General features: G+C 39.3%; 1 protein-coding gene across 1 annotated transcript in view; it reads right to left on the bottom strand.

Moving 5' to 3' along the window:
• CLHC1 (clathrin heavy chain linker domain containing 1) overlaps positions 1 to 15,239 on the bottom strand; it is a 39,176-nt gene extending 23,937 nt beyond the window's left edge. Inside the window, exons 1-4 of the mRNA XM_059407798.1 lie at positions 15,193 to 15,239; positions 8,194 to 8,452; positions 3,480 to 3,667; positions 1,434 to 1,567 (exon numbers count right to left, since the gene is read on the bottom strand). Of these exons, the coding sequence (XP_059263781.1) occupies positions 1,434 to 1,567; positions 3,480 to 3,667; positions 8,194 to 8,370 (499 nt within the window). The 5' untranslated portion in view covers positions 8,371 to 8,452; positions 15,193 to 15,239. The remainder of the gene's footprint in view (positions 1 to 1,433; positions 1,568 to 3,479; positions 3,668 to 8,193; positions 8,453 to 15,192) is intronic.
• Between the last annotated feature and the right edge of the window lie 219 nt (positions 15,240 to 15,458).

Genomic DNA, 15,458 nt, shown 5'->3' with positions numbered 1-15,458 from the left:
TCGGGCTCCTTGCTCGGCAGGGAGCCTGCTTCTCCCTCTGCCTCTGCCTGCCACTCTGTCTGCCTGTGCTTGCGCTCTGTATCTCTCTCTCTCTCTATAACAAATAAATAAAAAAAAAAAAAAAAAAAAAAAAAAGTTTTAATAACCTCACTGTCACACCTTTCCAACCTTTAAATACCACTGTTAGTCAATTCCACCAAAAGCTTCTGCCTAACAATTCAGGCTTTTTGTCCAAAGATTTCTAACCAACGATTCCATTAACCTACTACGGCAAACCCCAGGGTAATCTATTTATTCCCTCCAAAGCAAAGTCTATAAAACCTGCCAAGCCCTCAGTCCCCAATTCCTCATTGTCCGCCCCCCCCCCATATTATTCATAACAACCCATTCACAACACTTGAAATGATTCCCTTATGCAGACCAGTTGTTGGTTTTTAAAGGCATACATCAAAATTCTCTCCCAGAAACCTCCCTGGATTAATCCTACTCAGTTTTTAATCATTCCCTTACCCTGAATCCTCTCAGCATCTAATCAATTTGACTTATTCTCTACTTATTAATATGTACCTTATTTGTACTTTGACTCTGATAATTTTATATTTGAAAGTGAATCTAGTCCCTGCTTCCACCAAATGCAGGATGGTCGTCCAACCTGAAATCCTCTGGTATGTAGCAGTTCATTATTTTCAAGACAGAGCGTCTTCTAATGAAACCAAATCTGACTTCCTAAAATTTCCACTTACTGATTCTGCCTCTGCATAAACACTAGTTGAAATCCTTAAAAGTTCTGAATACAGTTAGCTATTCTCCAAGTCTCCCTTTTCTGCAATTCTTCTATCCACGCATCGTACAAACTTCTCAACATCCTGAGGAATTCCAGGATATATTCCAATTTCTTAAAATGTGGCTTAGCTGAAGATAAAGAACCAGTGAATGCTGACATCAATGGGAATCAACAATATTCACTAGAACTTAATACAGTATAGGTTTTTCATATATTATAGCAAGGATTCTCAAACTTGAGAACCACATGAAGGCCTTGCTAAAACACTGCTGAGCTCCACTCCACTCCCCCACCCCAACTCCCACCCCTGGAGTTTCTGACACAGTAAGTCTGCTGCAGAGCCAGAATCTGCATTTCTAATAGGTTTGCAGATAACATCGACATTGATGCAGGTACCAAACTCTAACAGTCCTTCCCTTATACTTTATATAATCCGGGCAGTCTGGAATTCTCTCAGTTTTTCAAGGTTGTTGAAGTTGTCTCATTCCTTTATATCCACCTGGAGTCCAGGCTAAAGTTGTTCGTGAAGTCTGGCTAAAGTCCTGGTACACTTGCAGAAACACACACTGCAGCACACGTAAACTGATTTGTATGATAGGTAATAACTGAAAACAGTTGGGATTTCAAACATTTTTAACAAAATACATACCTGGAATAGGTTTTGAAGGATCTTTGGAGAAAGTATGATATCTTACTTCTTTTGCCTCATATTCTGCCCTAAGTTGTTTCATTTTGTCTATTTGCAATTGAATCTTTGAGGAATTATTTTCAATAACCCTCATTCTGAAAAAACAGAAAGGCTTTCTTACATTTCTTTCAAATAGTTTAGTTATTTAATCATAAGATTTAAAGTAAAACAGGTTAAATCATTACTTTATCTTGGCTAAGTATCATTTTGAACCATTATGGACTGAGGTGTTAAGTTTCTGAAACAATGTCCATTAAAAATTAACTAAACTCAAAAGTGAGGAATGGTTTTCTCTCAGAGCATCAATTAAAATCTTACACTACAATTCACAATCTTACTGGAAATGCGTACGTGTTAAACATAATAATCTGGCCATAAAGTACTACATGTATTCCCTATAGTTGAAAGTTACCTTTGTAATTAAAATTATTTTTGTAATTATACTAGCTTCCTGTAGCTGCTATAACAAATTGCCAAAAACTTATTGGTAGCTTAAAACAACAGAAATTTATTCTCCTACAGTTCCAGAGATCAGAAATCCACAATCAGTATCACTGGGACAAAATCAAGGGGTTATGCTTCCTCTCAGAAGCTCTAGGGAGGGGCGCCTAAGTGGCTCAGTGGGTTAAGGCAGTATCTATCTTCAGCTCAGGTCATGGTCCCAGGGTCATGGAGCCCCTGGGATACAGCCCCACTTCGGGCTCTCTGCTCAGCAGGGAGCCTGCTTCCCCCTCTTTCTGCCTGCCTCTCTGTTTGCTTGTGATCTCTCTTTCTCTGTCAAATGAATAAATAAAATCTTTTAAAAATTTAAAAAAAAAAAACACTTGTGATTGTATTTAAAGCCCACCTGAATAATCCAGGATAATCTCCCCATCTCAAGATCCTTAAAATAGTACCATCTATAACGACCCTTTCTCCAAGTAAAGGAGCAATTCCAGGTTTCCAGGATTAGGACCCAATATCTTTGAGGCCATTATTCAGCCCTCGATAGTAATTTTGAGCCTAGAGCTGGAGGAAGGATAGCACCTCTTTGTGATAAAACTGTCTTATTCCAGAAATGGGGATCTTAAAAACCAAGAGCTACCTCTTGGTATAAATTTCTTTTAAGCATCATTTGAAGTTCACTGTCTAGTTTATCACTGATATGTTGGCCCTGGGAGGAAATAACAGATTAAAATAAATTCAGTATATAAATGTCAGTTTCTGGCAAATTAAAAACAAGTTTGTCAGTAGAGAACTGTTGCCCACATCTGATTACAATACAGAGTTCCTGGTCCCTACAGATGGCTCAGAGTAAGAACCTGCAGTATTCATGAAAGAGGGACTGTGGAAATAAAATACCCTTTGCCTTTCAACCAAAAACCTTATGATTGCAGAAGAAGAGCATATTAAAAGTAAACAGACTCTTGGGGCGCCTGGGTGGCTTGGTTGATTAAGTATCCAACTCTTGATCTCAGCTCAGATCATATCTCATGGTCAAGGGATCGAGCCTGTATCAGGCTCTGTGATCAAAAGAGTCAGCTTGAGATTCATTTTCTCCCCACTCCCTACTCACATTCTCTCTATTGAAATAAATACATAAAATCTTAAAAAAAAAAAAAGAATTGAAGGCAAGGACTCAGATACTTACACATGAATGTTCATAGAGGCACTATTCACAATAGCCACAGAGGTAGAAACAACCCAAGTATCCATAAATAGAAAAACAGATAAACAAAATGTGGTATATTCATACAATGGAATATTATTGAAACTTAAAAAGGAATGAAATTCTGATATATGCTACAACACAGATGGGAAGGTAAGGAAGTTGTTGCTTCTTGCTGTAACTACCTGTAGGATCTCCTTATTTCTGACAATTTCACTATAGATCTAGTTGAGAATTTCTTACTATTTACAATGCTTAGGATTCTGGAGGGCTAAGAACCACTGTTTATAGTTACACTGACTAGGTAATATAACCAAGTAACAATCATCACCTTTTGGGCTACTTACTAATATACTTACTTTGCTTCAAGTTGGATTGTTCTTTTCCTGTGATACACCAATGCTGTGGGCTCTGCTGCCAAAGCTTTAAGTTTTCCATGAAGACAAAATGCAGCTCTTTGGCCTTCCTTCACTGTCTCAATAAAGCCATCATATTCTTTTTTGATTGAAGTAAGAATGGATTTGTATGCAGTGACATACTCTATTACCTGAAACATTATTTTTCTGCCTATGATACTGAATTTTTTTTTTGGAAGACAATGGAACAAAAGCCTTGCAAACAGCATTGTAGATTATTTCTTAAATGGAACATGATAAGCAGTTAGAAGTCTTAAATTTTAATACCCAGGGTATTAAGACAACTAATATTTACTCAATATGCACTTTGGAAATCATTACAATACTATCAGCTTAAATATTTTTGCTCTACTTAGTATGAACACATATATCATATGATGTCAGTTAAAACCAATATCAGGTATAATTATCTCAATTATAGATCTTTGAAATATAAGTGCCCATCATTCCTTACTATCTCTAAATTACATCTCTGGCTTCATTCAGTCCTTAAAATCCTGGATTCCCTTCACCTCTCTGTTTTTCTAACCTATCGGCTCCTACTGGTTAATTAATACTCTCAATTCCCCAGTTGCATTTCTATTGCTAAGATGTCAAGTGCAACTATAGAAAACCTGCTACATATTCATAGTTTCCAATGGTGTGTATAAGTACAGATTATCTCCAGAAGGATAATAATAACAGAAACAGTGGGTACCTGCAGAGAAGCAAAGAGGAAGCAGGGTTTGAGGTGAACAGGACCTAACTTTCCAATCTATATTCTTCTTTATTGGTTTTCTTTTCTTTTTCTTTATTTTTCTTTCTTTTTTCTTCCTTCTTTCCTTCCTTTCTTTCCTTCCTTCCTTCATTCCTATCTTGTGTATGCATTATCCACACAAAAATAATTAATAAGCATTTCAATTAAAAAACAAAAACTTATAATTTATGGTTTCCAAACTCTGCATATGAGGATTTTAGAAGGGATCAATATGTATAGGGAATAGATATGATCAATCCATAATTTTCCCTGAAAGCTGAATATTATGCTGTCTACTCCAGCTACATCTCTAGTCTCTGTTATCCCCCACAGGTTTTCTGTTAGCTAAACAATATCTAAAAAAAAAAATTATCTGTTCTGGAAGAGATCTGGTCTATCAAGAAATAGTACAAAGAGATCAGTGGTAAATATCAGTAGAGAATATGTGAATGGGAGATACTGATTGTCTTTTTGACATTATTACCCATCTACCCAAACCAGGAGGACGGCCACCCAGGAACCTTTAATGAAACAGAGGCTATTACTCTGTAGTCTTCCAAATTAAATACCCCACTGTTCCTGGCCATCTTCCACTTCACATGCCTCTAGGATATGCCACAACAATCCAATATAATTTGGGTACGTTAATGGAGAGAACAGACTTGTAATGACACCACAATCAGCTCCCATACTTGCTTGCTAGAAGACACAAATTTCAGAAGAACACTAATAGGAACTGTCAAGAATGCACAGGAAATGCATAAAAGGAAAGGAAACACACTGGCATGCTACAGGTAGAATCCAATTTTGCTTGACTCACAAAAATATTTAAAATGTAGGAAATTTCACCAAAAACTCAATTTCCATTTCTCCTGAAAACTGAAAACCTACCAACATGAATCCCCATTCCTAATGGCAGTAATCAGCTAGAACTTTAGACTACATTGGTTCTTCATTTTGCCACAGCACTCATGACTCCTTATTCTCTTATAGCCAACCAACTTAACCCTGCCATATGGACTTCCTGGCTCTACATCATTCAAGTTTGAGGGTCAGGTTTTCATTAAACTTGAGACTTGGTAAGAGGGGTCTGAGCGAGAAGAGGAAGGGTAGTCATTCCACCTCAGCTTCTATATATGGACACAGGCTACCTGTACATGCTACCAGAAACACAAAAAACAGCCATTTCCAGAGGATAGTTGCCTCCATAATTCACCCTCTTCTATAGATGCTCACTCTTCCTAGCTTTGGTCTTCCTTGCTTACTAAGTATTTGGCTCTTTCTATAACCTACCCTCAATTCTTGTTACAGGAGTCTCAGGTCCTCCTTGCTTGACTTAGGCACCATGCACTTGCAAAATCCTCTATGTGTGATTCTAAGCAGAATTTGGGATTTGTTCTCTGATTCTAAGTACTCAGAGATGCAAGTTAATACTTTCATCATTGCCCAATTAGATCCTTCCAAGGTAAGGAAGATTGGAGAAGGCAGTCATTAATAGCTTTTTAACAATCAAATGTGCTGGAATAACATGAAAATGGAAAGATCAGAAACCCTTGGGTAGCTCAGTTGGTTAAGTGTCTGCCTTTGGCTCAGGTCATGATCCCAGGTTCTGGGACAGAGTCCCACATCAGGCTCCTTGCTCAGAAGGGAGCCTTCTTCTCCCTCTGCCTGCTGCTCCCCCTGCTTGTATTCTCACTCCCTGCCCTCCCCCCCCCCATGCTTTTTCTCTGGCAAATAAATAAATAAAATCCTTTTTAAAAAAAAAAGGAAAGACCAATTATATTGAGAAACTAGAAGAAAAGTTTCTCTTAAGTACCAAGTAATTTCTATTTCAGACCCCTCTCAGTCCTGAAGAACAGGATTCTTTACAAGGCACAAATGTACAACTTATTATTGTACAATGGACAGATAGTCCACATGGAAGTCTTGGGAGATAGGGCGAAAAGGACTACAGATGTAAATATTATCTTTTATTTATTCCCATGTCTTTTTTCTAAGAATTAAATTAACTAACACCACCTCCAAAATGACTTTACTAGAGCTATACTAATTTAAAGCAGACAGCTCTTCATGTAAAAAATCTTCCAACAAGTATCAGTATTTGGGCATGCCAAGATAAGCGTGTCACCATTATGATAACTTTCCTCTGCTGGTTTCAGGTAAGTAGAATCTTAGCATGATTCTTTTTATTTTATTTTATTTTTTTTCTTTTAAGATTTTATTTATTTATTTATTTGACAGAGATCACAAGTAGGCAGAGAGGCAGGCAGAGAGAGAGGGAGAAGCAGGCTCCCTGCTGAGCAGAAAGCCCGATGCGGAGCTCGATCCCAGGACCCCAGCATCACGACCTGAGCTGAAGGCAGAGGCTTTAACCCACTGAGCTACCCAGGTGCCCCAGCATGATTCTTGATATTGATGCAACCACTCAAAACACTGCCTTTAAACAGTCATACGATATATTCCTTAATTACTCAAAAGCAGTATCACTGATCATAATGACATATAAAATGAGGCTAACCTGCCAATGTACCAATTCTAAAAGATAGTGTTTTTAGATGACTTAAAAGAAAAGACTGTTTATTTTATACTCTTATGAATACTCATCAATTTTCTTAATTCCACTTACAGGTACAAATCACTACTTTGTGCTCATTTTTCCTTAGAGTGATGCACTATGTTTTTAATTAGAGGAGAAAAAAGATTCTTGTGTATACTGTTTAAAAATTAAACAAAAGGGGCACCTGAGAGGCTCAGTAGGTCAAAGCCTCTGCCTTCAGCTAAGGTCATGATCCCAGGGTCCTGGGATAGAGCCCCACATCCAGCTCTTTGCTCAGCAGGGAGCCTGCTTCTCCCCCCAACTCTGCATGCCTCTCTGCCTATTTGTGATCTCTATCTGTCAAATAAATAAATAAAATCTTTAAAAAAAATTAAACAAAATACTGAGTTCCTATTTTGCCTGTGACTGTTTTACTCAGAAACCAATAGTCCACAGAATTCTTTTTTTTTTTTTTAAGATTTTATTTATTTATTTGACAGAGAGAGAGAGAGAGATCACTAGTAGGCAGAGAGGCAGGCAGAGAGAGAGGGGGAAGCAGACTCCCAGCTGAGGAGAGAGCCCAATGCGAGGCTCCATCCCAGGAGCCTGAGATCATGACTGAAGCCAAAAGCAGAGGCCCAACCCACTTAGCCACCCAGGCACCCCAAGTCTACAGAATTCTTAAGATAAATAATTATTTCTTTTGGGTAAAGAGGAAAGGATGCTGATTCCACTTATTCAACTGCCAGGGCATCTTCCAAGGAGGTTAAAAAACGGTAAAAAAAACAAAAACAAAAAAATAAAAAACAAACAAAAAAACAAGGAACCAAAGGGGAAACTGCAATTGTTTGTAAGGAAAAATAAGTGTTTCTAAAATCTTAAAAAGCAAGATCAAATGTTATATAAAGCCACAACATTTTCTAAACTCCTCTATTTCCAGTGTTTGGTCCAGTCAAACCTCTTGCCTACTGGACCTATCAAGACCTCTAACTCACAAAGGGTTCCACCTTAATATGCTAGATCCAATCGAAGCCAAAACTTACAACAATTAGCAGGTTCCTGCTTGGCAACCCAATCCCTAACAAATCAGATATTTTTAGATAAAAGACCAAAAGGATGTTAGAAGGCACAACTAAGTTGTTGCTAAAAAACTGACAGCCTGTACTCAAGCTAAAACAATCAAAACACTCATTAAGTGTCTAGTGATAGAAATCCAGCACTGTATTATCCCCATTCATCCCTTCCCAATACACTGGATGAACTTCTCAAAATTGACAAACGCCGTGTACTCAACAAGCAGTGATATCACTGAGGCAGGAATATTAGTTGTCAAGACAGACCATTTCCACCCCATGAAAACTCCCTCATCCTATGAGCTTTGATACCTTATCAAAAACGTTTCGGTATATGATGTAATATTCATCAGCAGGTCCTTCCTTGTTACAGCCCACTCTTTCAGTTTCTGTGATTATGTATCTTTGCATACTTTCCAAAAATTCCTTGTCACTCCTACTAATGATAGGAGGGAGAACTGCATGTTTATTTATTTCTTGAATGGACATATGTCACAATCTGCACACTTGTTCACCAGAGAAGACTTAAGTCTTGACTCGCTTTTCCAAAAAAGCCAAACCTTTGGCAAGCCTGAAAGAAAAAAAGAAAGACCATCAATTGCTTTGAAGCTTAAAATAAATCAAGTCATTTCTAATAAGTTTATAAAAAATTATAATATAAATTTAATTATAATATAATTTAATTTATAAAAAATTTAATTATAATATAAATAAAAATTATAATAAATTAAAATATTTATCTTAGAGATAAATATTTCAACCTATGAATTAAAAGATCTTAACTATTCTACTGTCAAGTGCTATACCTCTGGGATAGAAATACCAAACACCAGTCAATAAAGAGCTTTTTAGGAACCAAGCCTATCTGTCATGTGATTAGATGGTTTCTTATGTTTAATTCAATACTTTCTAACAGAAGGTTTACCACTTTGCTTGCTTCACATGAGAAAAGCAGTTTGGAAGCCTCCTAATGATATAAACAAGGTCAAATACTTCTCTACCCATGTGCTTACTTGGCCTAGGTAGTCATGATAGCTACAAACAACTCACGAATTTATTTTATTATAAACTTCATTAAAATTCTTATCTGTAAAATAAACATACTAACTAAAAAGTAAGAAGTCAGAACTTCCTCTAAAATCCATCCATCAATGATATCAAAGGTAAGAGTCCTCTTCCAGCACAGTTTCAAGCTGCTACATTCCATTGCTCTTTAAATAAAGAATCATTATCCAGTTGAATACAGAAGTTGATTCCTGAAAACTATTCACATTAACACCAAACAGAACCCATGGCTTACTGAAAAATATCTGGCAAGACAAAACATTTGAACTCTTCCCAACTCTCCTTTACCCATGAATATTCAGCTATAAAACTTGGAAAATAGGGAGCCTGGGTGGCTCAATGGGTTGAGCCTCTGCCTCTGGCTCAGGTCATGATCTCAGGGTCCTGAGATAGAGCCCCGCATTGCATGGGGCTCTCTGCTCAGCAAGGAGCCTGCTTCCTCCTCTCTCTCTGCCTGCCTCTCTGCCTACTTGTGATCTCTGTCAAATAAATAAATAAAATCTTTTTAAAAAAATTTGGAAAATATCAACCAAAGAAAATTAATGAAAAACTAAAAATCATACAGAATCCTCCACCCAAACACAATGATTATTTAATATTTTGGTATATTTCTTTCCAGTTTTTATAATTACAAAAATTAGGATCATACTCTATATTCAGCTTTGTATCCTCATTTTTTTTGGAAGATTTTATTTATTTATTTGACAGACAGAGATCATAAGTAGGCAGAAACACAGGCAGAGAGAGAGAGGGGGAAGCAGGCTCGCCGTTGAGCAGAGAGCCTGATGCGGGGCTCAATCCCAGGACACTTGGATCATGACCCAAGCCGAAGGAAGAGGCTTAACCCACTGAGCACCCAGGCGCCCCATCCTCATTTTTTTTTCACTCAATATTAAAAGCACTTTTCCACTTGTTGAATAGTTTTCAAAAAATGACTTCTAGGAACCTGGGTGGCTCAGTTGGTTAAGTGCCTGCCTTGGGCTCAAATCATGACCCCAGGTTACTGGGAGAAAAGTCTTTGCTTCAAGGGAACCTGCTTCTCCCTCTGCCTAATGCTCCCCTTGCTTGTGTGCGCGCTCTCTCTGACAAACAAATAAATAAAATCTTTTTTTTTTTTTTAAAAGATTTTATTTATTTATTTATTTATTTGGCAGACAGCGAGAGGGAACACAAGCAGGCTTCCCACTGAGCAGTGAGCCCAATGCAGGACTCTGGGATCATGACCTGAGCTGAAGGCAGATGCTTAAGGTCTAAGCCACCCAGGCACCGCTCAAATAAATAAAATCTTAAAAAAAAAAAAAAAAAAGACTTCTAATAATTGCATATTTGACTAGCACACCATACTTAACTTAATCATTCCCCCACTGTTGAACATTTCCACTATAATGCTGTGATGAGTAAATGTCTAGATCAATTTTACCATGTTTTAGTGATGCAATTGATATCTGGCTATTTAAAATGACATAGATGGCCTATAAATCCTGCCCACAGGTCATATGCAGGAGAAGGGAGACACCAAAATACTTACCAAAGTTTAAAAGACCTAATTTACTTCATGCTGAAGAACTGGACAATGAAAAACCAGTTTGTAAATGAACATAGGTAGTTCCAATAAGGTAAAAACCCATAAATGGATCAACAGTTTTCCCAAGTGAGAAATCAATTTCCTTATTCACTCATTCAACTAATTTTTACTGTTTACTAACTGCCAGCATTATTTTATAGCTAGATTTTCAGTAATAAATAAGTTCTTGGCTCCTTTGAGCTTACAATCTAGTAGGAGAAACAAACTATAAATAAACAATGTAATTTCAGATAGTAAAAGACAGTAGTGTAAGGAGGAAAGATTGGGTATGACCACTGGAGAGTTAGTGGTTATATTGGAATACCAGTGGCCTCCTATTAACTTTAGGATAAAATCTAAGTTCCTTCACTTAGCCTATGTAGGCCTGTAGGAGCTGGGTAGTCCAAATCTTTCTCCCTGTCTAAATTTTTGTGCCCTTGCCATGAATTTGCTGAGAGTCCTGCATTGATTCTCTCCCATCTCTGTATTCTCTCTCTCCATCCTCAACACTCCCTGCCCCCACTGAGATAACACTCCTATTACCATCCTTACTCAGTTGGCTTTTACTCATTTTTCAGATCTCGGCTTATATAGCTCCAGGAAAGCTGCCCTGAATTCCTTTAAACTTGGTCAACTTCTACATTCTCCCATGGAACTGTGCATATCTTCTATCATGGTATTAGTACTCAGCCACTCTATAATAGTGTTCTGTTTATATTCTCTATTTCTCCCAGTAGGCAGAAACCAAAATGTTCTCTATCCCCATTATCCTTCCCTACCTATATGCATTCCAGTGCACAGTACAGTTTCTAGCAGAAAATGTACTAAAAAATGCTTAATAATCAATAGTCACTTAGCAATAATGTGGTCTGCTCAGAAGACATGACTTTGTGGTGCCTCAAACTACAACACAGCTAAAGCGACTGTTTCTCAGCATCTACAAAATGCCCGAGTCACATAAACCAACGCAGATGACCTTTCACTCACTCATTCATATTAGACACAAAGGGATACAGAGAAAACAAGTCACAAAGATTGCCAGTCAAGTCTATTGGACTAGTTAAATAACCCATTGCTACAGAGCAGAGAGGGTAGTGTGACAGAGGTGGGCACAATGGACTCCAAAAGCCAAGAGGGGCTAGTTTGTGGGAGAGGGCAGGGAAACATCAGGAAAAACATCTAATGGAACAACACCTAGGGCAATGCTTATGTTGTGTTGCATTTATTTATCAATAAATTGGGGGAAGCATACCTACTGTGTCTGTCACTATTCTAGACACTAGAGATACAGCACCAAACAAAACAAAGTCCCTAACCTCCCAGAGGTTACATTCAAATGGAGAGACAGACAACACCCCCAAATACAGATGACACATGAGGCTAAGTTATATAAACAAATAAAGCAAGGAATAGGGACTAGAAAGAAGGTGGGAGGGTGCTATTTTATACAAGGCATTATGCTGGGAGAGAAGAAAGCCCTCACTGATAAGGTGACATTTTAGGTTATTTTTTGTGTTTTGTTTTGTTTTGTTTTAATTTATTTGACAGAGATCACAAGTAGGCAGAAACACAGGCAGAGAGAGGAGGATGCAGGCTTCCTGTGGAGCAGAGAGCCCGATGTGGGGCTCGATCCCAGGACCCTGGGACCATGACCTGAGCTGAAGGCAGAGGCTTTAACCCACTGAGCCACCCAGGCACCCCAAAGTGACAAGTAGTTTGAAGATTCCTGGGAGGAGTGCTTGATGCCGACAGATCAGCAAGTCCAAAGGCTCAAAGCAGGAGAGCATCTCTGACAAACACCAAGAAGGCCAGTGGGGCCAGAAGAGGACAGAAAGGGACAAAGAAGGTAAGGTCAGAGAGGTAGCTGCCAGATCCTATAGGATATAAGGCCTTGAAGTCAGGACCACTACCAGTTCCACCATGGGGCATGTTTGCACAAGTTAGAAAAAGGTGTCCCTTTTACTAGGCAGAATTGGCAAGAGGAAAAATGGGCTGGAACATTGCCTTGTTGTTCCAGTGCTGGAGCAACAGCCTCACTTAAAGGAATTTATGTTTCACTCTCAGAGACATGGGAAGCCACTGGAGGGCTTTAGACAGAAGAGTGATAGCTGACATACATTCTTTTTTTTTTTTAAGACTTTATTTATTTATTTGACAGACAGAGGTCACCAGTAGTCAGGCAGGCAGAGAGGAGGAGGCAGGCTCCCCCCGGAGCAGAGAGCCCGATGCAGGACTCTGGGATCATGACCTGAGAGGCTTTAACCCACTGAGCCACCCAGGCGCCCGTGACATACATTTTCAAAGAGTCTTTCTTGATGCTCTGTGAAGACAAGGGTCAAAGCTGAAAGAACTATTAGGAGGTTACTGCAATAATCTGGCCAAAAGATAATGGCAGCTTAGATCACAGCAGTAATAGCAGAGGTGGTGAGAAGTGTTCTGTATACCGAATAAAGCCAAGAAGAATTTGCTATGTATAAGAGAGTATGTGGATATGAGAGAGCAGTCAAGGATGACTATGAAGTTTTTGGCCTTAGCAATGAGAAGATGGGAATAGCCATTTGCAGAGATGGGAAGAGCAATTTCATGAGATCAGGACTTCGGGTTGTCTGAGAGGTATTGAGTAGTCAACTGGATATGTGAAGACAGAGTCTTAGTGAGTGGTCTGAGTGAGAGATAAGTTTATCAGTCATGTGCATATAGATGGTATTTAAAAGTATGAGATGGATGGGGCACCTGGGTGGCTCAGTCCATTAAGTGTCCAACTCTTTTTTTTTTTTTTTTTAAGATTTTACTTATTTACTTGAGAGACAGTGAGAGAGAGCATGAGCGAGGAGAAGGAGCTGGGAGCCTGATGCGGGACTCGATCCTGGGATTCCAGGATCATGACCTGAGCCGAAGGCAGTCGTCCAACCAACTGAGCCACCCAGGCGTCCCTCCAACTCTTGATCTCAGCTCAGGTCTTGGGGTCATGAATTCAAGCCCCACATTAGGTTCCATACTGGGCATGGAACCTACTTAAAATAAAAATTAAAAAAAAATAGAGTTATGAGGCAGAATGAAAATGAACTGGGAAATGTCAAAAAGCAGAGTTCTGATGAATTAGCCTTGGTGGGGGTTGAACTCCAAAGTTTAGAGATCTGGTAGATCAAGAGAAAGCAGCAAAACAGCTTGGAAAATTTCCAGGAAAGTAGAAGTAAGAGAGGTATCCTGGAAGTCAGGTTAAAAAAAGAAAAAAAAAAAGGGGGCACCTGGGTGGCTCAGTGGTTTAAGCCACTGCCTTCAGCTCAGGTCATGATCTCAGGGTCCTGAGATCGAGTCCCACATCGGGCTCTCTGCTCGGCGGGGAGCCTGCTTCCCTCTCACTCTTTCTGCTTCCATCTCTGCCTACTTGTGATCTCTGTCAAATAAATAAATAAAATCTTTAAAAAAAAAAGAAAAAAAAAGTTTCAAAGAGGGAGAGAGTAAGCAACTGTGTGAAGTGCTGACAGATCAAATAAGATTAAATGACCAGTGAATTTAGCAATATGGTGGTGATCAGTGACCTACAAGAACTATTCCACTGGAATGGTAGGGACAAAAACCTAATTGATGTAGGTTCAATCAGTGGAAGGGGAAAACTGGAGACAGTGGGTATAGACAACCTTTGAAGAAGTTTTGTTGTAAAGATGGAGACAAATAGGCAGAATATGGGATGAACAAGGTTCCAGGAAAAAAAAAAATGGATTTTTCATAAGTGCCAAAGCATAAGAGAGGTAAGCTAGGAACTTCAATTAGCTCAATCATTAAAGTGTAAAGTGAGTAATGGGTTTGACAGAATAGGCTTAAAGGGAGGCAGAGACAGAACATCATACTAAATAATTTGGATTCTTATCCTGAAGGTGAAGTAGAATAACGATATAATCACCTTTACTTTTTAGAATATTCTGGGGGCAAAAATGAGACTGGGTTAGAAAAGGAGAAAGACCGAAGACAGGTGAGAAGTTAGAGAATTAATTCTTCCAGGAGAAAATTAAGGAGAGCCTGAATTTGGGGTTGGGGCTGCAAAGGAGAGGGCATACAGAGATAGAGAAGACATTGGGAGTGTACATTAGAAAAGATTCCTTGGTCTGTGCAGTGGAGAAAGGCCAGAGGAAGGTGTGACTTGCTTGTAATGGGCCAGCCTTCCTAGGAGAGAACCCTGCACATACTCTCAAATTCTTCCCCTTGGAAGATTTCCTTCACAACCACTCCCAATGTCCCGACTTGGAAATTCTACAACCAACTACTCATTCCGCAGGATTCTTTCCCATATGGCTTGATTTTAAAACCTGAAAACTCCCGACATTTTCAACATATTACCCTGTTTCACACTAAAGAGTCCTACACCAGGCCCAGAACCTTTCCCAGACTGGGACAGATTTGGGGGTTGAAGACGGGGAGGAGTTACAGTTGGAAAAAGATGAACCCAAGGTTTTGAATACTATCTTTGGCTGGAGCTGACCACATGAATTCCCTTCCCTCAGAGGCCAAAGCGACTGCGGGCACATCGCCGATCCCCCGCCCCTCACCGCTTGTGTCTGTGAGTGAACGATACCCTCCTTCCCCAACCCTTCGCCCGCTTCTTAACCTTTCCTCCTAGTCATTTAACCTAGTCTGGTTTCCCCTCAAACCATTACTCCGCCTCTACCATCCTCCCTCCTCACCTGAACCCCTTCCTCCAAACACTGACTCCAACGCTTCTATATAGTTACTAGGGAACCGTAGATGTGGAATTGCATCTTGGGACAAGTAGTCCTAACTAAAAGAAAGCAGTGGGAAACTACAATCCCCAGAAGACAGTTCCATTTCCTTCCTTTTCCTCCAATAAGGACCCCCCCTCAACCCCACCCCCTTCTAAAGACCCTCCTAGCCACGTGGCTTGTATGGGCAAACCCTTTTAAAGCCATTTTTCGTTTGTTTAAATCTACTA

This window comes from Mustela nigripes, chromosome 7 (assembly GCF_022355385.1).
Source record: "Mustela nigripes isolate SB6536 chromosome 7, MUSNIG.SB6536, whole genome shotgun sequence".
Lineage (NCBI taxonomy): Eukaryota > Metazoa > Chordata > Mammalia > Carnivora > Mustelidae > Mustela > Mustela nigripes.
Note: the sequence above shows the minus strand (reverse complement) of the source record. Positions and strands in the feature narration are given on the sequence as shown.